The sequence below is a fragment of the Perca flavescens genome, chromosome 20 (assembly GCF_004354835.1).
Source record: "Perca flavescens isolate YP-PL-M2 chromosome 20, PFLA_1.0, whole genome shotgun sequence".
Classification (NCBI taxonomy): Eukaryota; Metazoa; Chordata; class Actinopteri; order Perciformes; family Percidae; genus Perca; species Perca flavescens.
Window position 1 is genome coordinate 10,046,745 of NC_041350.1, and position 24,785 is coordinate 10,071,529.

At 41.3% G+C, this 24,785-nt stretch overlaps 3 protein-coding genes across 3 annotated transcripts; all 3 read left to right on the forward strand.

Annotated features, from left to right (window-relative positions):
• Window positions 1-6,570, forward strand: LOC114547424 (alcohol dehydrogenase 1). Its single transcript, XM_028566803.1, has 9 exons — window positions 1-107; window positions 1,135-1,236; window positions 1,720-1,861; window positions 2,006-2,093; window positions 2,376-2,595; window positions 2,725-2,985; window positions 3,079-3,211; window positions 5,603-5,741; window positions 5,870-6,570. Exons 1-9 carry the CDS (start codon window positions 90-92, stop codon window positions 5,901-5,903), a joined length of 1,137 nt encoding a protein of 378 aa, XP_028422604.1. The 5' UTR covers window positions 1-89; the 3' UTR covers window positions 5,904-6,570.
• Window positions 6,571-7,659: 1,089 nt separating this feature from the next.
• Window positions 7,660-13,380, forward strand: LOC114547425 (alcohol dehydrogenase 1-like). Its single transcript, XM_028566804.1, has 9 exons — window positions 7,660-7,911; window positions 10,008-10,109; window positions 10,541-10,682; window positions 11,270-11,357; window positions 11,580-11,799; window positions 11,956-12,216; window positions 12,309-12,441; window positions 12,845-12,983; window positions 13,076-13,380. Exons 1-9 carry the CDS (start codon window positions 7,894-7,896, stop codon window positions 13,107-13,109), a joined length of 1,137 nt encoding a protein of 378 aa, XP_028422605.1. The 5' UTR covers window positions 7,660-7,893; the 3' UTR covers window positions 13,110-13,380.
• Window positions 13,381-13,826: 446 nt separating this feature from the next.
• On the forward strand, window positions 13,827-19,951 carry LOC114547427 (alcohol dehydrogenase 1-like). The gene is made up of 9 exons (XM_028566805.1): window positions 13,827-13,949; window positions 14,900-15,001; window positions 17,053-17,194; window positions 17,553-17,640; window positions 18,183-18,402; window positions 18,643-18,903; window positions 19,108-19,240; window positions 19,367-19,505; window positions 19,610-19,951. Exons 1-9 carry the CDS (start codon window positions 13,932-13,934, stop codon window positions 19,641-19,643), a joined length of 1,137 nt encoding a protein of 378 aa, XP_028422606.1. The 5' UTR covers window positions 13,827-13,931; the 3' UTR covers window positions 19,644-19,951.
• The last annotated feature ends 4,834 nt before the right edge of the window (window positions 19,952-24,785 follow it).

Here is a 24,785-nt window from a genome sequence, read left to right on the forward strand (position 1 = left end):
TCTTGTGGTCTCCTCCTCCCTCCTGTTTTGCAGCTGCACTCCTCTCTTAACTTCTCTTTCGCTTGATTACTCCTTTCTTTGCAGCAACAATGGCCACAGCTGGTAAGGTAAGTGTAACCTAACATGAGAGTGCTCATATTTACATGGTGGGTTTTTTTTCTTCTTTTTTTGAACATGTGCATGCATATTTTTTCTTCTTTTTTTTAATATGTGCATGCATATTTCCTATTTCACATGATATGTTTGACAAAGCTGTGTAAATGCAGACTAACAATTGGGGGTGCTCGACACAATAATGAAACAAACCATCCAAAAGCAATGAAACAGTATCTCATTAAAATAGCAATATATTTCAATGCTTTCCTGTGCAGTATTTTACTGCATATCATGTTACATATCATATGTAATGGCTACGTTTTGTGGTTGTTTAACCTTAAAATAACCTGTCTATCGGTCTCTTACTTTCTAGCTCTGTCTCTCACCTCTGTCCGAGTGTAATATCTCCATTCCTGATTTGACCTGGCACACACAGTTTGAAACTATCCAATCTCTTTTGTGTAACTGTTGATATTGGCAAAGCTAAGGGGATAATAAAGCCGATCAACTTTCCACAGTGGATTAAATAAATACTTATGAATACGTGGAATACTCCTGAATTCAAGAGAAACCACTTGCTTTATCAAATCTGAAACAACTGATTTGATCAGTGGTTTACTTGCTTACCCTATATTCACTTTTACTGTTCTAATAAAAAATATATAACGCATGTGTCGACTTTAGACTGTTGCTTATGTTTGCTTTTGCCAGGAGCAGCTGTATCAGAGAGATTGAAACCACTTGATGTTAACATAAGTAATAAAGTAATACATTATAGCCTTGACTTATAGCACAAAGGATTGCAACATTCTCCCTGGTCTTGTTAACATAGCATGTTGCCCTTTACAGTAAATGTTAGAAGCTGACAATATGTTGCTTTACCTATCTCCGTCTTCACTCAGAGCAATGGATTGAGTATATTAAAGGTTGTGGCACACTGGTTCTTTTTTTGGAAACCCTTAATATGGTTTAACAGTCCCCAGTAGTATTTGTCATATCTCATAATGGATAATCCCATGGGGTGTCACTACCCTGTAGGTCATCAAGTGCAAGGCAGCAGTGGCGTGGGAGCCCAACAAGCCTCTGGTGATGGAGGAGATTGAGGTAGCCCCGCCCCAGGCCAACGAGGTCCGCATCAAGGTGAGAGACGTCCACTATCATGACTTGCTTGTACACACACAGGGATGTCTTGCTGCATTACTGAAGTTTTTTAGGACTTCACTAACGGCAAATCCTTTAGTGACATTATTAAACTAAAGTCTTCATCTGGATGAGCAGTGGAGGGAGTGAAGGATGGATCTCCACTTGTGTTCATACCTGGTCCAAGTGCAGCAATAAAACGTCATAAGTGATGTTTACTTTCGTTTTATTTTTATTTTTTTTTGTCAGACAACTTTAATAGCCAGATCCGTAAAAGTAAATAAGTAAATGTATACAAGTACTTACTAAAGTCACAGGTTTTTTAAGTTGCTCGAGAATTGGTTTTCTTAGAGCTTGGAGAAGTTACAGCTGCTTTCCTAGGAATTCAATTGGGAATGCAACTTTAAAGAAAGACAAATACCCAACTGTCCCAAAGAATCGAGCGCCAGTGTTTTCATTGTATGCTTGTTGTCTTCGGCACAGATTGTTGCAACTGGGGTGTGCCACACGGACCTGTATCATCTGTTTGAGGGTATGCATAAAGACGGCTTCCCAGCAGTCCTTGGCCATGAGGGAGCCGGCATCGTAGAGAGTGTCGGGCCTGGAGTCATTGAATTTCAACCAGGTCAGTTAAAGCTTACAACCTCAACAAATCCTAATTTGTCAAACTTTGTGCCATTCATCCCGGCAAACCTGTTTACATTGGATTTGTTGTTTTGTACGTTGGCCTGTAATTCCTTGGCATGGCAACATTGTCTTTGAATTTCAGGAGACAAGGTGATTCCTCTATTCATCTCTCAGTGTAAGGAATGTCGCTTCTGTAAAAGTCCCAAAACCAACCAGTGTGAGAAAGGATGGTGAGTTCTTCTTTGTCTTCCCATCTCTTTTAATTTAGAATATGTTCATAGACCCATTTCAGGGTGGATTAACATGTATGTCTCCATTTAGGTCATTGTGCTCACTATGTCAGTGGAGCAACTTTAGGTGGTGTCTGACGATGAAACAGAACAGATCGTTTGGGTCTTTGGTTTTTCATTTTTTGGCATATTGCTAAAAATGAAAAACCAAAGACTCATACAATACGAGCAATTAAAAAAAACTTCTGTCTGTATTTTCATTTCAATAAATTCTCTATTTAGGGCTGCTGATCGATATGATGTGATGGCATCAACAGAATCCAGGTTTACCTGTAAGGGGAAGAAGATTCTGCAGTTTATGGGAACCAGTACCTTCTCTGAGTACACTGTGGTTAACCAGATGGCTGTGGCGAAGATCGACCCTGCTGCCCCTCTGGACAAAGTCTGTCTCCTTGGATGTGGGGTCTGCACAGGATATGGAGCCGCCGTTAATACTGCTAAGGTGTGTGTATATGTCATGTTAAACATCAAGGAAAAAACCTACCAACTGCCAGTGGCACCACAAAAGTGTTTTAAGAATTAAGAAGTCAAACCTCAAGAGCCACGTTGACCAAAGTCTGTTGTACTCTAGGTGGAACCGGGCTCCACATGTGCTGTGTTTGGCCTTGGAGCTGTGGGTTTGGCTGCAGTCATGGGCTGCAAGGCTGCAGGAGCCAAGAAGATTATCGCTGTTGACATCAATCCAGAGAAGTTTGAGAAGGCCAAGGTGTTTGGAGCGACGGACTTTGTGAACCCTAAGGATCACAGTAAACCCATCAGCCAAGTGCTGTCTGCGATGACTAACGGAGGAGTGGACTTTTCTCTGGAATGTGTCGGGAATGTGGGAGTCATGGTGAGTAACTATTAATGCACACATTTTTTTTGAACACAGATTTGAAATCCCGTGGTTATAAGCCCACTGAATTTGTGCTGTTTCTCCATCTAGCGCAGTGCCTTGGAGTCCTGTGTGAAAGGTTGGGGTGTCAGTGTGCTGGTTGGCTGGACGGACCTGTACGACGTTGCTGCCCGACCCATTCAGCTCATCGCTGGACGCACATGGAAGGGCTCCCTGTTTGGAGGTATGACCACGGGTGTAAGCGAGCCTCTGCAACCCGTTCCTCCTATGGAGACATTTTGATGCTAACAAGCCATCACCTGCCGTTAGCATTCCATTGACTGCCATTCATTTTGGCGTCACTTTGACAGCGAATAACTTTACATCTGAATCGTTTAAAGATTAGACCATTGTTTATTTCTGAAGAAAGACGACAATGTATAAAAGGCTCCATTACCTTGTATCTTACGTTATGGCTCCGTAGCAGCTGTTTTTGTAAAAAATAGGCTAACGATTGTGTCATAACCACGCGACTTTCTGTTGCATAGTAGACAAATTACCTTATAGTCAGGAGAAGCTCGCAGGCAGTTTCGACTTACATTAGCTGTTTAATTACTAATCTTAACTAGCATTTTAGTTAGCAATAATTAGCTTGTGCCTATATTATCTCTTAACATATACCTACGCTCTCCATCTCTGCAAGATTTGGAATGATTGAGATTTCTCTTGGCCAGCTACCAGAAGACTTACAACTTTCAGGCAGGTTGCTCACGTCACATTTACGTCGTCAAGGTCAGTTTAACTTGGCTGCACAGTAACACTCAGCCATCACCGTAAAAGTGCTTCTAATAGACTTCACTGGTATCTGTGGAAGTCTATGGTGTCGCTTTGTCCATTAATTTTACTGTCTATGGGTATGACGCATGTCAATCATATATGGCCATCCTCAGTAACTAATGACACTACTATAACTGTCACTTGTTGTCATTTTTGATTGGTTGTCAATTTCAAGAGGGGAGATCTTAATTGTAACTAGAAAATGCATTTCTCGCAGAAAATGCGTGGGAATGCTGAATAGCTAAATTGCTAAAGCTAAACTGGATTAATGGCTTAAAGCCGTAAGAAGAAGTTGAAGTAGTGAGAATAGGTGGGAAAGTATGAATGGACATGAATTTCATTAAAAAGTTGAATAACATCACTAATGTATAAAAGATGTGGAATATTTAAAGTTGAAAAGCTGAAGCTAAACTGAATTTTTGGCTTTAAAAGTTGGGGAGAGAGAGAGAGAGAGAGAGAGAGAGAGAGAGAGAGAGAGAGAGAGAGAGAGAGAGAGAGAGAGATGGTTACTAATCAGAGACCATGTTTGTAAACACAGTGGGGAACTATTTTATCTCTATAATGAGATCCCTTTGAGCTACAATCAGCTAACGACAGCTAATGTATCACCTGCTGTTAAACTGTCACCTGTGTCAGCAAGCTCTCAAATAAAGGCTCAGACCGCCTAAAAGATAGGTGCCATCAGTGAAATGACCTCACCATGAGCATCAGAAGGCCTTTGTGAACGTATTGATATAAAATTTATGTGGATAAACTTAACAATGTGGGCATATCATCGATTCAAAAAAGAGGTTTGCCTTGCGTTTTGCTGGGAAATGTGGAGGATGTTTAACATGGGCAGTGAATGGAGGAAGATTTGGAACTGTTGTCATTTGGAAGCTCACTGAGCCAAATGTATAACTCATAAATGAGCACATTGGCTGAAACTAGACAAGAATACCTACATTTTAACATATAAATCATGTATGACAAGTAAACATTTTTGGCATGGGAGCAATTTATAGAGAAGGAACTAAGATGATTTTTTCGAAGCTTCCCATTCTAGTGACATCATCAGCCACTCTAGCTCACGCAATACACACCCATTATAATCGATAACATTTCCTGAAATGTACACTAAACTTAAACAGCTTTTTCACAAAAACTGTAAAATCTATCAAACTGATAAGCTATAGCCTAATAGCTGAATATTTTGTCAACATTTTAAAGTGTGTTTGGCGTCTATAGGTGAAAGTATGAAGGAGCTGAAAACTTTGGGAGTGGAAGAAGATTTTAAGGTTTTGAATAGGGCTCCATTGACTTTCAATGTAAAAAAATTTTAAAATATGCTTAATATTTGAAGAAGTGTAAATAGTAGAACAAAAGTTGAAGAAGAGAACACATCTGCTGAAAGAGCTGAACAGTTTGATTTTTGAATGGGTTTTGTAGCTGAACGTATGCTGAAGTTACGGGCAACCAAAAAATTTATGGAATAATAAAAAACAGGATCAGTGGGAATCAGCATTCCCACTAATAATAGTCCTATGAGCGACCGCAAAAGTCAGTCAACCTCATATGGGTTTCGGATAAGGCTTGCATCCTTTTTTCAGTTTGACTGGAAACCAAAGGCATTTCTCCTATGTATGGCCTGTTAGTGGCCGATACAGCCACGAGGCTTAGTAGTAATTAAATTCCCTCATTTTACCACCGCTACCTCTGCCGTGACCATAACCAAAAGGCTGTCTGCTTGATCTCTGCAATAATCCAACCAGTATTATTTGATTTGCTCTCATTTGATTGTATGTTCTCTGTGGCTCAGGATTTAAAGGTAAAGATGGTGTGCCTCAGATGGTTAAAGCCTACCTGGACAAGAAGGTGAAGTTGGATGAGTTCGTCACTCACAACATGACTTTGGCCCAGGTCAATGATGCCATTGAACTGATGAAGCATGGCAAATGGTACATTTACAATCCTATACTTTCTTCACCTTTCAAGATGTAATAACCAACATCGCAGCTGGTTATTACAGATGAAATATTAATCCGTGCAAGTCCTCTAATTTCTGTTTTTTGTTTTTTCTCCACAGCATCCGGACAGTCCTGAGCGTTTCTCCACAATAACAACATTGTGTTGCTTTCAATGACACAAAAATCATTTAATAAAGAGATATATCAAATTACAAACACTAAACATGCCTGACCGTGAAAACGCAACACTATACAATGGATTACGTGCAGTTTGTGAGAATCCTGAGCAATGTTTACTTAACCTGGCAGGCAGTGTTGGAATTATAACTGTATTAAAGTCCAACTGTAATCAAATTGTATTTTTTGTCTGCTACAGCTATTTGTCCTGTGTTCTCCTTTGAGAAAAAAATGGAGAAATTTATGTTTGGCAGAGTCAGGCTAGCTGTCTTTATGTTAAGCAGCAGCTACATATTTGCTGTACAGACAGGAATGGTTTTGATCTTCTCATCTAACTCAGCAAGAAAGTGGACTAGTGTATTTCCCAGTATGTTGAACTAAAGCCTGTTTTCCAATTTTCCTTTTAAGAAGTTAATAAATCTTGATCTAATTAAAGCATGGTGGTAAAAAAAATAAATGAAATAAAAAAAAAAAAAGGGTAAATAAAGATTACATTCAGTTGTGGTGGTTGGTGCTGGTTTATTCCACACAGGCTCCAGAACTGTGGCCTAGATTTGGGTATCTGGGAACTGATAACAAGTCTCTGCACATCTGAATGTCACCCATGTCGATATCAGTAGATCATTAAAACTATTAAAAAATACTGCTGTTTTGAGTTGCCTTCAGTTTTGTTAAGACTCATTTTAACAGACATCCCATATTGTTTTATCTCTTTCTTTTTTTTCCTCTGGCCACCATTCAGATTGGTGTACAGAAATCTTGTAACTGATGAATACCTATAGAAGGTGTTTCCATTCAAATAGAAAAGTACATATATGAACAGTGGGATTTTTCAGACATATGGATGTAGTCTCCGCTCACCTACAGGTTTCTGAAGAGCCAGAATGAAAATGAAAGTTGCCGCCATGTTGGCAGTGCCTGACTGTTCCTGCTCCCAGCTAGTCCAAATATGGGCTAATAGATGGAGCATGGTGGAGCTGAGGCGGGCCAAATGAAGCCTGGCTTACAGCTACCAAGCTAGCAAAGGCTAACAAGCTACCATATTATATTTCATTTAATCCTAGCCTTTCTGATTGGAGTGCAATAGCATCAATAGAGGAGCTTTATAAATGGTGGATTGCAGTTGGACTGCTAACATGATACTGCCTCATTCCATTAATAACCTTCACTAACAAATTATAATCATAACTTAAAGTACAGAGTGGGAGTAGGTGGGTGGGACTTTATTTAAGGCTTGAGGGTGGACACAAACTCATGAAAGTAATGTGATAATATTTTGAAAGTTTAGAAAATTGTTTTTAATCAAGAAAATGTCATCTTAAAAAAAGGCTTGATACACACACAGAGACGTTGGTTTTAGTTTTAAAATGGTCTTTATATGGTTTTCGTTTTACTAGCAGCAAATGTACATTGTTGTAGTGGACACAAAATATAGAAGATCCGATTTAAAGCAGTCTGTAGAAAGGGACTGGTCGGGGCACCTGTGCAATGCTGGTGCGCCGATCTGCCAGACTTGACGTCCTCTGCGCACCTCTTTTCTGTATCCAGCCCGTCTGTCCAGCTTCGCACCCTTCCTGCACCCCCGGAGCGTAATTCTATAGTTCTTCACAACCATCTAGCCCCGCACCAACTCAGGTCGTTTTCACAGCTCACCCCTGCCTGCTCCCCACCCCACCCACCCACCCACCAGAACCCTTATCACTCCTCGATCTCCCAGCCATTAAGAGATGCGCTACCGGTGTGCTGGAGCGCGTCCTCGTGCCAATCCAGCATCTCCCCTGATTAGGAGAAGTGCCTCAGGCCTACAACTTGTTACAACAACTGACTCCATGTACCGTCAGTCCCTGCCCATCTGATTGTTTTCATTGCAGCAGTATTTAAACCTCCAATCCAAGGTCTAGCTCTCATCCTGACTCTGCAGCAGATTATTCTTCCTCAACTCCTTCCTCACTTTCAGACACTCAAAATGGCCACAGTTGGTGAGGTAGGTACATATTAAGTATGGGAGTACTCTTTGGTTTCTTTCTTTTTTGGCATTTGATAGTGTAGGCTACAGTGACAGGAACTGTGGGGGCAGAGAGGGGTGTGACGTGCAGCAAAGGTCCCCAAGGCTGGAATCTAACCCGGGACGTTGCGTTAATGTGGCATGTGCTGTAACCACTCCGCTACCAAGGTCCTCCATATTATGAGACTCTTAGCAGTGGTGTAGTCTACGTGATACGCAGGTATACGCAGTATGCTCACTAAAGAAAGCTCCAGGATTTCCGTATACCCACTTAAAATGTCCAATGTCGCGCAACAACATATACATTATATTTTTGATATGTTGAATGTGAGCTGTGTTCTTTTTCTTCGCATAGGCAAAATAAAGGTATATTTCCACCGTAAATTGGTGCATTAAGTGTATCCAAATGCAGGAAATGAAGTTGTTGACGCTCAAAACTTCCCTGGTGAAGGACAGACACACATATCTTCTTAACATATACCTACGCTCTCCATCTCTGCAAGATTTGGAATGATTGAGATTTCTCTTGGCACAGCTACCAGAAGACTTACAACTTTCAGACAGGTTGCTCACGTCACATTTACGTCGTCAAGGTCAGTTTAACTTGGCTGCACAGTAACACTCAGCCATCACCGTAAAAGTGCTTCTAATAGACTTCACTGGTATCTGTGGAAGTCTATGGTGTCGCTTTGTCCATTCATTTTACTGTCTATGGGTATGACGCATGTCAATCATATATAGCCATCCTCAGTAACTAATGACACTACTATAACTGTCACTTGTTGTCATTTTTGATTGGTTGTCAATTTCAAGAGGGGAGATCTTAATTGTAACTAGAAAATGCATTTCTTGCAGAAAATGCGTGGGAATGCTGAATAGCTAAATTGCTAAAGCTAAACTGGATTAATGGCTTAAAGCCATAAGAAGTTGAAGTAGTGAGAACAGGTGGGAAAGTATGAATGGACATGAATTTCATTAAAAAGTTGAATAACATCACTAATGTATAAAAGATGTGGAATATTTAAAGTTGAAAAGCTGAAGCTAAACTGAATTTTTGGCTTTAAAAGTTGAGAGAGAGAGAGAGAGAGAGAGAGAGAGAGAGAGAGAGAGAGAGAGAGAGATTCTCACAAGTACAGCATGCATACATACTACAATACATTAGACTGCACCACTGACTCCTAGGTAATGTTTTCATAATGTGGATGGGTGGAATATACCATCTGATGCCTATCGACATGTTTTGGTGCTAGTATGTGAACTGTTAATGTAGTTCTCTTTGCACATGCATGTTTATTTCACTCACATTGACTTAGAATTGCTATTTTTACTGCAATAAACAATGTATAATAATTAAATAAAATACAATTCTCTTTGTCCTTCTGTCCCCTCTGCCTACGTGAAATATTGCACGTCCTTGGCACATAGTTTGAAAGTATCCAGACAGTTTTGCGCAACTGGATATTGGCAAAGGTGAGGGGGTAGTAAGCCAATAAAGATCATGGTGGAAGTCCAAGAATTTTTTGCAGTTCCACATACAAAAAAACTTCATATATCAAGTGTGGCAACAACTGATTTATTCAGGGATAGTAAATATGCCAGTAATGTTGTCAACAATTAAAATATATATATATATATATATATATATATATATATATATATATTATTATTATTATTATTATTATTATTATTATTATTATTATTATTTATTTTTTTTTTTTTTTTCTAATAAAATGCAAGTTTGCCAAATAACTTATGTGGACTTTAAACTGCTGCTTTTCATGTGATGTTTGCTTTTTCCGGAGCCGAGAGATGGAAACCACTGCACCACTGCACCCATGTTTGCTATGATGATGGTTTGCATGGTAGCATGAGCTATAACTCAATGTGGTGCCTCTAGATGATTGTTGGCCTTGAATCATTGTACAGAGGATAGTAACATTTCATCTATGGCTCTACTTGGCATAGTAAAATGCAGTTTGAAGAGTTTCCTGAAACTGCCATTAAGCCTTTCAGAAAGCATCCTAGTAGGCTATATTTTAATGTAAGTATGTAATGCTGGAGTCAATGCCCTTTAGGTCATCAAGTGCAAGGCAGCAGTGGCGTGGGAGCCCAACAAGCCTCTGGTGATGGAGGAGATTGAGGTAGCCCCGCCCCAGGCCAACGAGGTCCGCATCAAGGTGAGAGACGTCCACTATCATGACTTGCTTGTACACACACAGGGATGTCTTGCTGCATTACTGAAGTTTTTTAGGACTTCACTAACGGCAAATCCTTTAGTGACATTATTAAACTAAAGTCTTCATCTGGATGAGCAGTGGAGGGAGTGAAGGATGGATCTCCACTTGTGTTCATACCTGGTCCAAGTGCAGCACTAATACTTTCTTTTTTTTTTGGTCAGACAACTTTAATAGCCAGAACTGTAAATGTACACAAGTACTTACTAAAGTCACAGGTTTTTAAGTTTCTCAAGAATGGGTTTGCTTAGAGCAGTTACAGTTTCTTTCCTATGAATTCAACTGGGAACGCAACTTTAAATGGACAAATACCCAACTGTCCCAAAGAATCGAGCGCCAGTGTTTTCATTGTATGCTTGTTGTCTTCGGCACAGATTGTTGCAACCGGGGTGTGCCACACGGACCTGTATCATCTGTTTGAGGGTATGCATAAAGACGGCTTCCCAGCAGTCCTTGGCCATGAGGGAGCCGGCATCGTAGAGAGCGTTGGGCCTGGAGTCATTGAATTTCAACCAGGTTAGTTAAAGCTTACAACCTCAACAAATCATAATTTTTTTTTGTGGCAGTGTAAGAAATAAAAATAATCAGTCAAGCTGGCTATGCTTTATGAGGATACAAATTATAGTTGAATAGTATTGTGTGTTTAGTGGAAGAGCACTGTGACAGCTTAGTCATGCAAAATGAGGAAAGGATACTGTTGTATGTGCAGAAAGCAGCACTTTATGATTGTGGTCAGAAAGCAACAAAAGTGCAGCAACAAAGTTAATATCAGTTTGATATCAGTTTGACCAATCAGACCAACGATCGGGTGACGTAGCAGCATCAACGGACTGCTGCGTGTCGATGTTGAATGTAGATAAAAAGCTGCTTGCTGTCACTGCGCTATCGTCATCGTGTAGAGAATGTTAACGGTTGTGATTGGTGCCTTCATTTGGAAAAATTGGAAATGGGCTCTTAGCCAGAATGACTTGCAGAGCAAATCTCAAATTTGCCGGAAGTTCATCTGGGTTTTCCCAGGCTAGGCAAACCTGTTTTTACATTTGATTTGTTTTGTGCGTTGGCCTATAATTCCTTGGCATGGCAACACTGTCTTTGAATTTCAGGAGACAAGGTGATTCCTCTATTCATCTTCCAGTGTAAGGAATGTCGCTTCTGTAAAAGTCCCAAAACCAACCAGTGTGAGAAAGGATGGTGAGTTCTTTGTCTTTCCATCTCTTTTAATTTAGAATACGTTCATAGACCCATTTCAGGGTGCATTAACATTTAATGCACTATGTCTCCATCTATGTCCTAGTGCTCACTATGTCAATGGAGCAACTTTAGGTGGTGTCTGATGACACGGATCAGATTGTTTGGGTCTTTTGTTTTTAATTGAAAAAATGCTAAAAATGAAAAAATAAATTCTTTATTCAGGGCTGCTGTTCGTTATGATGTGATGGCACCAGCAGAATCCAGCTTTACCTGTAAGGGGAAGAAGATTCTGCAGTTTTCAGGAACCAGTACCTTCTCTGAGTACACTGTGGTTAACCAGATGGCTGTGGCGAAGATCGACCCTGCTGCCCCTCTGGACAAAGTCTGTCTCCTTGCATGTGGGGTCTGCACAGGATATGGAGCCGCCGTTAATACTGCTAAGGTGTGTGTATATGTCATGTTAAACATCATTGAAAAGAAAACCTACCAACTGCCAGTGGCACCACAGTACACGCCACACTAAGGAGAAATAAGTTTGAAGAATTAAGAAGTCAAACCTCAAGAGCCACGTTGACGTTGAAAGTCTGTTGTACTCTAGGTGGAACCGGGCTCCACATGTGCTGTGTTTGGCCTTGGAGCTGTGGGTTTGGCTGCAGTCATGGGCTGCAAGGCTGCAGGAGCCAAGAAGATTATCGCTGTTGACATCAATCCAGAGAAGTTTGAGAAGGCCAAGGTGTTTGGAGCGACGGACTTTGTGAACCCCAAGGATCACAGTAAACCCATCAGCCAAGTGCTGTCTGAGATGACTAACGGAGGAGTGGACTTCTCTCTGGAATGTGTCGGGAATGTGGGAGTCATGGTGAGTAACTATTAATGCACACATTTTCTGAGCTGCAGATTTGAAACCCCGTGGTTATAAGCCCACTGAGTTTGTGCTGTTTCTCCATCTAGCGCAGTGCCTTGGAGTCCTGTGTGAAAGGTTGGGGTGTCAGTGTGCTGGTTGGCTGGATGGACCTGTACGACGTTGCTGCCCGACCCATTCAGCTCATCGCTGGACGCACGTGGAAGGGCTCCCTGTTTGGAGGTATGACGCATGTCAATCATATATGGCCATCCCCAGTAATTAATGACGCTGTATTAACGGTCACAGGTTGTCATTTTTGATTGGTTGTCAATTTCAAGAGGGGAGATCTTAATTGTAGTAATAGTCATATGAGTGACAGCAAAAGTCAGTCAACCTCATATGGGTTTCGGGTAAGGCTTGCATCCTTTTTTCAGTTTGACTGGAAACCAAAGGCATTTCTCCTATGTATGGCCTGTTAGTGGCCGATACAGCCACGAGGCTTAGTAGTAATTAAATTCCCTAATTTTACCACCGCTACCTCTGCCGTGACCGTAACCAAAAGGCTGTCTGCTTGATCTCTGCAATAATCCAACCAGTATTATTTGATTTGCTCTTATTTGATTGTATGTTCTCTGTGGCTCAGGATTTAAAGGTAAAGATGGCGTGCCTCAGATGGTTAAAGCCTACCTGGACAAGAAGGTGAAGTTGGATGAGTTCATCACTCACAACATGACTTTGGACCAGGTCAATGATGCCATTGAACTGATGAAGCATGGCAAATGGTACACTTACAATACTATACTCTCTTCACCATTCAAGATGTAATAACCAATCCGTGCAACTCCTCTAACTTCTGTTTGTTTTTTCTCCACAGCATCCGGACAGTCCTGAGCGTTTCTCCACAATAACAACATTGTGTTGCTTTCAATGACAAACATCATTTAATGGCCTAAAGCTACGTTGAACTGAATCCTAATGCAATATTCATACGCACACAGTACAGTGCACATAATATAGAGATATATCAAATTACAAACACTAAACATACCTGACCGTGAACACGCAACACTATGCAGTGGATTACGTGCAGTTTGTGAGAATCATGAGCAATGTTTACTTAACCTGGCAGGCAGTGTTGGAATTGTAACTGTATTAAAGTCCAACTGTAATCAAATTGTATTCTTTGTCTGCTACAGCTCTTTTTCCTGTGTTCTCCTTTGAGGAAAAAAAATGGACAACTTAATGTTTGGCTGAGTCAGGCCAGCAGTCTTTATGCTAAGAAGCAGCTTCATATTTGCTGTACAGACAGGAATGGTTTTGATCTTCTCCTCTAACTGAGGAAGAAAGTGGACTAGTGTATTTCCCAGTATGTTGAACTAAAGCCTGTTTTCTAACTTTTCTTTTAAGAAGTTAATGAATCTTGATCTAATTAAAGCCAGGTGGTAAATACAAAAAGATATATATTTTGGTGTAAATAAAGATTACATTCAGTTGTAGTGGTTGGTGCTTGTTTATTCCACACAGGCTCCAGAACTGTGGCCTAGATTTGGGTATCTGGGAACTGATAACAAGTCTCACTGCACATCTGAATGTCAAACTATTGTATACTTCCGCTACAGTGTATATCTTGAGGCCAGAGTCTCTTGTCGTCTCCTCCTCCCTCCTGTTCTGCAGCTGCACTCCTCTCGTAACTCCTCTCTCGCTTGATTACTCCTATCTTTGCAGAAACAATGGCCACAGCTGGTAAGGTAAGTGTAACCTAACATGGGGGTGCTCATTTCTGTGGTGTTTTCTTTTTGGAATATGTGCATGCATATTTCTTGTCACATTTATTGCATAATCATTATTCATTTAAATGTACTTTTGTATGGTGTGCGGTTCACATTTACAGTATGAGGCTGATTCAGTAGTTGGCGTGTGGCTGGGTCACTACACTATAAATAGGCATTATCAATGCTTTCCTGTACAGTATTTTACTGCATATCATATATTACATATCATATGTAATGGTGGTTGTTTAACCTTAAAATACCCTGTCTTTTACTCTAGCTCTGTCACTCACCTCTGTCCGAGTGTAATATCTCCTTTCCTGATTTGACCTGGCACACACAGTTTGAAACTACCCAATCTCTTTTGTGTAACTGTTGATATTGGCAAAGCTAAGGGGATAATAAAGCCGATCAACTTTCCACAGTGGATTAAATAAATACTTATGAATACGTGGAATACTCCTGAATTCAAGAGGAACCACTTGCTTTATCAAATCTGAAACAACTGATTCACTCAGTGGTATACTTGCTTACCATACATTCTCATGTGTATATATAACTCATTTGTGGACTTTAGACTGTTGCTTATCATGTTTGCTTTTGCCAGGAGCAGCTGTATCAGAGAGATTGAAACCACTTGATGTTAACATAAGTAATAAAGTAATACATTATAACCTTGACTTATAGCACAAAGGATTGCAACATTCTCCCTGGTCTTGTTAACATAGCATGTTGCCCTTTACAGTAAATGTTAGAAGCTGACAATATGTTGCTTTACCTATCTCTGTCTTCACTCAGAGCAATGGATTGAGTATATTAAAGGTTGTGGCACTATGGCTCGTTTTTGGAAACCCTTCGGTTTAACAGTCCCCAGTAGTATTTGTCATATCTCATGTTGGATAATCCCATGGGGTGTCACTACCCTGTAGGTCATCAAGTGCAAGGCAGCAGTGGCGTGGGAGCCCAACAAGCCTCTGGTGATTGAGGAGATTGAGGTAGCCCCACCCCAGGCCAACGAGGTCCGCATCAAGGTGAGAGACGTCCACTATCAGAACACACACACATACACACACAGTTCAAGTTCTAGTTACAGTATTTCATTGTCATGTACACAATTACAATGAAGCAGTTGTTGGCAATGGAGTTCTCAGATCTCAGTCTTTCTCCAACTCTCCCAGAGATCGATCTATTGATCTATCTATAAAATGCAGTGAATGAACCGAAGACAAATCTAAATCAAATCAATATTTGGTGTGACCACCGTTGGCCTTCAAGACAGCATCAATTCTTCTAGTTACACTTGCACACAGTTTATGAAGGAACTCGGCTGGTAGGTTGTTCCAAACATCTTGGAGAACTAACCACAGGCCTATGGATGTAGGCTTCCTCAAATCCTTCTGTCTCTTCATGTTATCCCAGACAGACTCAATAATGCTGAAATCAGGGCTCTGTGGGGACCATGCCATCACTTCCAGGACTTCTTGTCCTTCTTTACACTGAAAATAGTTCTTTATAACCTTGGCTGTATGTTTGGGGTCGTTGTCCTGCTGCAGAATAAATTTGGTGCCAATCATACGCCTCCCTGATGGTATTGCATGATGGATAAGTATCTGCCTGTATTTCTCAACATTGAGGACACCATTAATCCTGACCAAATCTCCATTTGCAGAAATGCAGCCCCAAACTTGCAAATAACCTCCACCATGCTTCACTGTTGCCTGCAGAGTTTTCGCGCATAGTTGAGTTGCTTGGCCTTGTTTCCATGTCGGTGGTATGGCTTTTTGGCTGTAACTCTTCCATGAAGACCACTTCTGGCCAGACTTCTCCGGACAGTAGATGGGTGTACCTGGGTCCCACTGGTTTCTGCCAGTTCTGAGCTCATGACACTGCTGGACATCTTCCGATTTCGAAGGGAAATAAGCTTGATGTGTTTTTCATCTGTTGCACTAAGTTTCCTTGGCTGACCACTGTGTCTATGATCCTCAACGTTCCCTGACTTTTTGCAAGTGTAACTATAAGTATTGATGCTGGTTTGAAGGCAAAGGGTAGTAACACCAAATATTGATGTGATTTAGATGTTTTTTCGGTCGCTCACTTTGCATTTTGTATATTGATAAAAATAAACAATCATTTATATTTTTGAAAGCATTCTTACTTTACAGCTTTTTTTTCACACCTGCCTAAGACTTTTGCGCAGTTATGTATGTATGTATGTATGTATGTATGTATGTATGTATGTATGTATGTATGTGTACCATAGAAAGAAAAATAACATCAATGGAACAAAATCTGAATAGAATCTAAATCAGAATCTAAGACAACAGGTTGGATCCTTGCTTATGTAAACCTCAAGGAACCTGAAGCTGCTGCGTTTCTCCACCGTTGTCCCATTGATGGTAATGGGGGCGTGTCCTTGTCTCTGTCGCTTCCTGTAGTTCATAATTTGCTCCTCCAATTTGCTGACATTGAGATGGAGGTTGTTGTTTTGGCACCAAGATGTCTCTGCCATCTCATCGTCTGTGTTCAGGCCAATGACAGTCAAGTTGGAGCTGTGGGAGGCCACTGGCCACCATTGCCTGGACGTAGTCTCTGTGACGTCACCCAGGTTTCTGAAGAGCCCAAATGAAGCTCAAAGTGTGCGGATCCCCAGTTGCTCCAGCTCTTGCCATCTTGGCAGCGGCAGTGAAGTTGCCTAATCTGAGGGAAGCTGAATGAAGCCTACATTCTATACCCACCTCTTGTGATGGCAGCACACCTGTCGCTCAAAGCGGCACGCCCTAAATTATGCATAATTTAACCCTGCTCCCACCCCACAGTTGTCATGAAGGGGAAATTAGCTTTAGAGACCAAAGCTGTTTTTTGTACCAGGCTAACATGGGGGTCTATGGGGATTGACTCCAGGGCGGAGAATGTGTTAACCAATGACTGGGTCTGTGTATTTGTTAATGTTGTTGTCCTGAAACAAATGACGTATGTGCAAGTGTTGCTAGTAATGTTGAACCCACTGAGAGTGACCACTCTGATTAGATTGGCCCCTTACTTGTCTATATTTTTTATTATTTGGTTACTGTCTTTGGTGCAGATTGTGGCGACTGCAGTGTGCCATACGGACCTGCACCACCTTTTGGAGAGTATGTCTAAAGACGGATTCCCTGTAGTCCTCGGGCATGAGGCAGCCGGCATCGTAGAGAGCGTCGGTTCTGGAGTTACAGAATTTCAGCCAGGTCAGTTTCAAATGGTGCAACATTTTGGAATAGATGGTTATTTGCTTTTCTTTACAAGAGTGGGATGAGAAGATTGATATGTTTCATGACTGTCTGTTGAGTACGGAGCTGGGACATGTTTAGCTTAGCTAAGCTTTGTGTAAATAACTGTGACCAATACAAAAGATAATTTTTGGGGGGCATTTTTAGACAGGACAGCTGTAGACAGGAAAGTGGGTGAGAGAGAGCGGTAATGACATGCAGCATAGGGCTGCAGGTGTTGTTTGGCCCATCCACCATCCCGACCTAACTCCTTAAGTGGATTTTTGGCCTTCAATTAATGTCACTGTCATATTGCAACTTTGTTTTTGTCTTTCAGGAGACAATGTTATCCCTCTATTCATCTCCCAGTGTAGAGAATGTCGCTTCTGTAAAAGTCCAAAGACCAACCAGTGTGAGAAAGGATGGTGAGCTCAATAAGCACTCATTGTCCCTTCTGCTTCATTTGCTCTTCATTCTCTAGTTTTCAATTCATTCTTCTTGGGTGTGTTCATACAGTTATAGACAAACATTTTATTCAACATCTCCATATCGGTTTAGCAACTTTAGGAGACAGTTTACAGTAGATCCTTGTTTGTTTGTTTGTTTGTTTGTTGGCTTCTTTTTTTTTTTCATTTTAAGCATATTGCAATTATTCAGTAAGCCCTCTAATAGGACAAAAGCAGCACTCACATTTTGTTTTAGGATTTCGACATCAAAAGAATCTTTTTTCTTTATTTTTTACAAATATTTGTTGCACTCTCTAAAAGAACAGGAGCAATGCAAATATTGAGTCTTAAGTTGTATATTCATTATAATTAAATCTTTATTCACGTGTTGGGTCTTTGGTTTTTCATTTTTTTGCATATTGCTCACTTTAACAAATATTAGTTGCACCCTCTAATGGGACAGGAGCACTCCTAACATTGAGTCTGAACTTGTATTTTTTATTTTTTTATTCTCTATTCAGGGCTCCTACTGGTCATGATGTGATGGCATCCTCAAACTACAGATTTACCTGTAAGGGGAAGAAAATTCTGCAGTTTGTGGGTACCAGTACCTTCTCTGAGTACACTGTGGTTAACCAGATGGCTGTGGCAAAGATCGACCCCGCTGCCCCTCTGGACAAAGTCTGTCTCATTGGTTGTGGGGTCTGCACAGGATATGGAGCCGCTGTTAATACTGCTAAGGTGTGTATGACTGTTGCAGAAAGCTTACATCATTATTTTAGATTGCAACAATGGAATGAAGCATTTTGTGTTTTGACATAAAATAGTTTTCAATGCAAATTCTTGTCAGATTGGAAAGCCTCTAAAAGAGTAATCAATCTCTCATTACGGGACAGAAAACCTTCCCATTGATTATTATTGTATGGAGCATTAAAAAGTCAATCGAAAGGACCATGTTGACCAAAGTCTGTTGTACTCTAGGTGGAACCGGGCTCCACATGTGCTGTGTTTGGCCTTGGAGCTGTGGGTTTGGCTGCAGTCATGGGCTGCAAGGCTGCAGGAGCCAAGAAGATTATCGCTGTTGACATCAATCCAGAGAAGTTTGAGAAGGCCAAGGTGTTTGGTGCGACCGACTTTGTGAACCCCAAGGATCACAGTAAACCCATCAGCCAAGTGCTGTCTGAGATGACTAACGGAGGAGTGGACTTCTCTCTGGAATGTGTCGGGAATGTGGGAGTCATGGTAGGGAGATTCGATTTAATCTGGTTCAGGAATATAGTCCAGAGGTGTGACCTAGCTTTATACCAATCAAAGTCAACTGAGCTCACTTGCTCTGTTTCAGCAGTAGTTAAGTTACCCAGCCCACATGTCCTCTGCTAGTCCAGAGATTTGGACCAGCACCCTTCTGGTTACAAGCCCCTGGCTTTGTGCTGTTTCTCCATCTAGCGCAGTGCCTTGGAGTCCTGTGTGAAAGGTTGGGGTGTCAGCGTGATTGTTGGCTGGACGGACTTAGAAGACTTTACTGCCCGACCCATTCAGCTCATCGCTGGACGCACATGGAAGGGCTCTTCATTTGGAGGTGAGACAAATGTGACCATTACCACTGACAAATGACTCTCTGGTAATTACATGGCTGTGCGCTTATGTTCTGAAACTCTCTAGCTGTATTCTGCATATGACTCTATGCTCTTATTTTGTTGCGTAGGCTTTAAGGGTAAGTATGGTGTTCCTCAGATGGTTAAAGACTACCTGGACAAGAAGTTGAAGTTGGATGAGTTCATCACTCACAACATGACTTTGGACCAGGTCAATGATGCCATTGAACTGATGAAGCATGGCAAATGGTAGATTTACACTCCTATACTTTCTCCACCATTCATGACTCAACTACAACACAGATAAATGAACAGTTGCATGACTGCTCATTTCTCTTTGTCTTGTTCCACAGCATCCGGACAGTCCTGCATGTTTCTCCACAATAAGAAGATTGTGGTCCAAAGTCCGTGGACTTCCGTGGACCCCAGGATGATTACCTGTGCTTAAAGGCACAGTGAATGGGGATCATAAAATACACTAAAGTAATTAAAAAATTCAACAAAGTCTCAACATATGACAGATAATACAGTGCCCACAATAAAGAGGAATTTCAAATTATGCATGCTATACATGCCTGACTTTGAATACGCAATAGTAAATCCCGTGGATTATTTGGGATCTGTAGTGTTCGTATAAGGAAAAAGCTAAACATGTAAGTGATTATAGAGCTAAATAAATGGTCTAAACAAATGGGTCTGTGGCTTCCTTGTTGTGATTTTGTTTTGTTGTATGTCAATGGTGTCCAAATTATCTTATTACTCAAATGTGTATTGCATTGTGTTTAGTGTGACAAAAGGGCTTTCTGGGGATTTTTCTTTTTATCCGTTTGCTGATAAAACACATTTTAAAATGTGCTTCTTTGGCTCTCAGGCAGCTGACCTCTCTCTGTCTGTCAGTCACCACTCTGTTAGTCGTTGCCGTTGTCAAACTTCCTTTGCTTGGGGAAATAACAACAAACTTCAAGCTAGCAAGCTTCACGCTGAAAATGTCAAATTTTGAAGAAAATTTGGATCGTGCAACCAGGCAAGCCTGCCTCTTTTGGGGAATGATTGTATTGCTATGGACGAAGTACACACGTTGATACACTAGTAAGAGCAAATTACATTTAACCATGTATCCTGCTAATTTAAATAACTCCCATTACTGTATGTCTTGAACGGTTAACTTCATTTAATATTGTATGTGGCGATTTATGGGGTGCAATTGTTCCACCAAAACTAGTTCCTTCCCAAGACCATTTTGCAGAGCCACCATCGCTGTGTCCGGAGCCAAGACGATTGTGATTGGTTTAAAGAAATGCAACAACTCACAGCATTTTTTTTCTCCTATCCCAGAATGTATGTGTGGTGAAGTAGCCAGACCTTACTCCACAGCGCTGTGAAGGTAGGTCTGGCAATGTGAGACTACCACTCTGTAGACTCACTCAATGTACCGACCAGAGTGGATGAATTTGTAGTCTATATCCGCAACGTTCCACTTCCGGGATTGCTCCGGTGCTAATGGTTAACTGCCCCTAAGATCTCTGCAGGGTAAATCGAGAGCTAGCTAGACTAACGCTGAATCTCATTTCTCTGAAATCGACACAGCTAGCTAGACTATCTGTCCAATCTGAGTTTTCTGTTGCACGACAAAACGTACACCTTTGTACGTACACGTTCCACCCAAACAAGTTCTTTCCCGAGGCTATTTTGCAGAGAAGCTGTTGGTCCGTCCGTTAGCACTACCCAAGACGATTGTGATTGGTTTAAAGAAATAATAAACCAGGGGAAGTTTTTCTCCCATCCCGGAATACTGTGTGGACTAGCCAGACCCTGCTCCGCAGCGCAGTGGAGGAAGGTCTGGCAATGCGAGACTACTGAATTTGTGACTCAAACTCGGATCTTTGAGAAATCACATGAAAACCTAGTGTGTCACATCCCGCTCTGCTTTCTTTTCTTTGGTTCTTGTCATTTAGTCTTAGTTTTCTGTTGTATTTTAAAATACTCTTCTCTTTCTCAGTTCAGATACTTCGCTTCCTGCCTTTTTCCCACCTGTGTGATTGTCTGCCCCACCCTGATCGCTTTCACCTGTTCCTTATCAGCCCTGCTGTCATCTGTCCCTCATTATCGCCGTCCTTTCCTTTTGTATTTAGTCTTTGTGCTCCCCTTGTGTTAGTTTTGGTCGCTGGTGTTACTTATTAGATGTTCTCCGTGTGTTCATCCTTTGTTCTTTGATTTACTGCAGCACGCTACTTCAGTTTAGTGGCCTGCCTGTTTCCTCTCTCCAACCAGCTTTTGAATGAAAGCTTGCCTTTGGGTCTATCATCCTGCCTGTTTGGTGTTGTGCATTTGGGTTCTCTTTTTGAACCGTAACATGTCATGGGACTCCACAACTTGGTATTTCACCCAGGGGCGGGGGCTTATGTCACACAGATTGTTGCAAAACTGTAACCTCTCTCTTGGCCGGTTTCTTTGTGGCACCATATTTTTTTTCTCCATATTGTCAAAATTGGTTTAATGGTGCTCCATGTGACTTCTGAAGGTAATTTGGGAGCACCAGATCTTTTTTTAGGGGCTTGTCTTTTTGGTCACTTCACCAATTTTCACTATTCTGTGTAGGTCCATTACATAAAATCCACATAAGTTAAAGGTTAATGCAAGAAAATGCAGTTTGAACCCAGCTATCATACAGGGGCACATAATGAGCACATACTGCACAGAGCAAACTAGTCATGCATTTCCTACAATGAGTGCTTTGTGCCTCTGAATTGAAGCCAGGCTGTTACACAAGCATTTACTCGTACACTGAACAAAAATGTGTTGATTTAGAATAATCATTCTTCAGTTTGTCCAAACTTCTAAAACAAGATATTTTTCACATGTATAAACATCTTACCCTTTTAAAAAAAAAAAAAAAAAAAAAAAAAAGTTTTGTAAAATTTAAAAGGAGTTTGATTCAGGGCTCATTTTACACTAATAAATGGCTCAGCTCACATTCACATATGCACACTTGTAATAACTTATTAACACTTACACAAGTTAAATCTCAAATAACTACTATCTTAAATTAATGAGCTCATTTACATACATGTATCCTTTTCCCAGGACACAAGAGTGTTGACAGTGTTCCCAAACTGGTGGAGTACGTAAACAAGAAGCTCAAAGTGGATGTGTCTATGTGTCTACAGTACATGTGTTTTTAACGGGTATGGACTGTTTTTCTGTGTACTGCACCAAATTCCTAGCAACTTAGTTGCATGGCAATAAAGGACTGAATCGTGACATTGTGACTCACTCTGCCCTTTATGATCACAAATGTTCATGATCTCATTCATGCTGTAAGCCTCGATTTAAGATACATTTTAAAAGTTGTTTGTTAGGTTAACGTGCGTCGTGACTTAGTGTATCTCTGAGTTTTGTCTGTTGAAGGCGTTGTGCGTCACTGCTGCCCTCTGCTGAGGACAAAGTTGAGATGTGATGAGATGTGTGAGAAAGGATTTCAGAATAACTTGCACCATGAGAGTTCTTTCTTCAAATAGGAGTACTAATTCAGTCAATAATGTATTTTAAGCCTAAAAAAATCAAACCCAATCCAATCCATTTTTTTTTTCTGTTAGCACTTGCGTCGTCCTTCAGTTCAAGATTCAGAGGAGCCCGGGAAACCATGATCTTATTCCATGTTTACCCTGCTCAGCTCAATAAATACACTTTTCAATTCCCGTTCAAGTGTTTTATTTGAACAATACACAGTCAGACACCTCTTTGATCTGCATTCTGCCCGTGATGGAACACACACATACAGTACACAGAGAACATTGTGTGAAGGAAAAGCAAAGGGAACCAACACAAGATTATTCAGAAATATTCTTTGATCTAGACCAAATGAATAATAAGGTAGTACAACCGCAAACAACCAAGTGGCATAAGTGTTGGAAGGTTGTTAATCGAGGAGGATTTTTGAGTGGCTCTTTTCGATAGCAGCTTGGGCATCAAGAGCCTGATGATGTTGTGTTCAAGACACTGCAGATAAAGTAAAACTGGCCTTGCAAAAGAGAACAAGGCTGGTTTCAGTCTGGTCTATTTCATAATGTTTCACTTTAAACGTGACTCTCCAAGCTTGGGTGATGCAGTTTTATTTCCAAAATGTAGACTTAAGGCCATTTTATAGTCATGCGTAAAATCGACAGTGTAGCCCCGCAGACCCCTCTGCGTCTACGCCGTAGCCTGACGCGCACCTCTCGAAAAATGTAACTACACGTCGCAGTGACGCACGTCGCTCGGCCGTGGCTTGGTAGCGTTGCATTTTCCCCCGGCTCATTTCCAGGTTCTCCTTCTCCATAAACAACGTGAAATCAAAGAGAGGGTTAACTTTTCCTGCTACAGATTTCCCACCATGGTCAGAAAAAAACATGGCATACACTTTGTTTCTCTCACTATGACTCCAGAGTCGGTACTCGCTCCAAAGCTAATCGCCGTCACTCTCTTCTCCCTCGCTCTATCACCCACTCCCCACACACACACACGCCGGCTCAACGCACACACCAGCGCACAAGTATAAACATCAGGCCATTTACCATTTACGTAGGCTACGGCGAAAGCTCTGCGTGGAGCCTCCGCACAACTGTAAAACGAGAGAATTACTACGACGGCTTGTACGCGGCTATGTCAGACTGAGTTAGGCGAAACGTGAACGGCCATGTTTCCCCAACAGCTTAGTTCATGCTCTGTAGCTGAAAAAAGCTGTTCTTTTGGTGAAGACCGGTCTACTGTCTGTGAGGCAAACATATGAAGGATTCTTGTACAAGGACAATGAGGGCACATAATATTGACATGGACAGCATGCCTTTTAGCGAGATGGGGTTAATTAACTTCAAACTAGTTCTAAATTTTCAATAGGCCTTTTTTTCAAAGCACACATTTTGAAGTGTAATTAACATTCCATTCCATTCAGTGGGTATGAGGTGAGGTTTCTGCATTGTGAGGACTGAGCACGTGTAGCCTTGCTCTGCCAGACCCTCTTCCAAAGCACGCTGAAGGAGGGTCTGGCTACTCCACATAAAATTCGGGGATGGGAGGAAAACATGCTCTGGTTTAATGGCATTTCTTTAAACCAATCGGACTTGTCATGGGTGGCGCTAAACTCTGCACAGAGCCGCTGCAAAAATAGTCGTGCGAGAGAAAACTCAGATTGGACAGATAGTCTAGCTAGCTGTCTCGATTTACCATGCAGAGATCTGAGGAGCAGTCAACAATTATAGTCCTCATAAATCCACCGGATTTAAAATTCCAACACAAAGGAAGCGGAAGGAAATGGAAAATACATGCATCCAGCGATATTTCCTGCAGCACCGGAGCAATCCCGGAAGTGGAACGCGAAGGATATAGACCAGAGCATGTGTGATGTGATTTTGCACTTTGCATGCAAGGACAGCAGCATGTCTCTTTAAGGCCCCCTCTAGAAAAAAAGCCCATTCTGCTCCGACTGGTCGGCGTTTAGGGGTCTCCATTGTGCTCAGTTCTCGCCATCTGTGTACTGCCGGGGAATGACTG

Excerpts from the sequence above, each read along its gene's own strand:
- LOC114547424 (XM_028566803.1), top strand. Across the intron at positions 2,094-2,375 it reads AACCAGTGTGAGAAAGGATG|GGCTGCTGATCGATATGATG; the intron begins GTGAGTTCTTCT and ends TTCTCTATTTAG. Across the intron at positions 2,596-2,724 it reads CCGCCGTTAATACTGCTAAG|GTGGAACCGGGCTCCACATG; the intron begins GTGTGTGTATAT and ends GTTGTACTCTAG.
- LOC114547425 (XM_028566804.1), top strand. Across the intron at positions 11,358-11,579 it reads AACCAGTGTGAGAAAGGATG|GGCTGCTGTTCGTTATGATG; the intron begins GTGAGTTCTTTG and ends TTCTTTATTCAG. Across the intron at positions 12,442-12,844 it reads GAAGGGCTCCCTGTTTGGAG|GATTTAAAGGTAAAGATGGC; the intron begins GTATGACGCATG and ends TCTGTGGCTCAG.
- LOC114547427 (XM_028566805.1), top strand. Across the intron at positions 18,403-18,642 it reads CCGCTGTTAATACTGCTAAG|GTGGAACCGGGCTCCACATG; the intron begins GTGTGTATGACT and ends GTTGTACTCTAG. Across the intron at positions 18,904-19,107 it reads TCGGGAATGTGGGAGTCATG|CGCAGTGCCTTGGAGTCCTG; the intron begins GTAGGGAGATTC and ends TTCTCCATCTAG.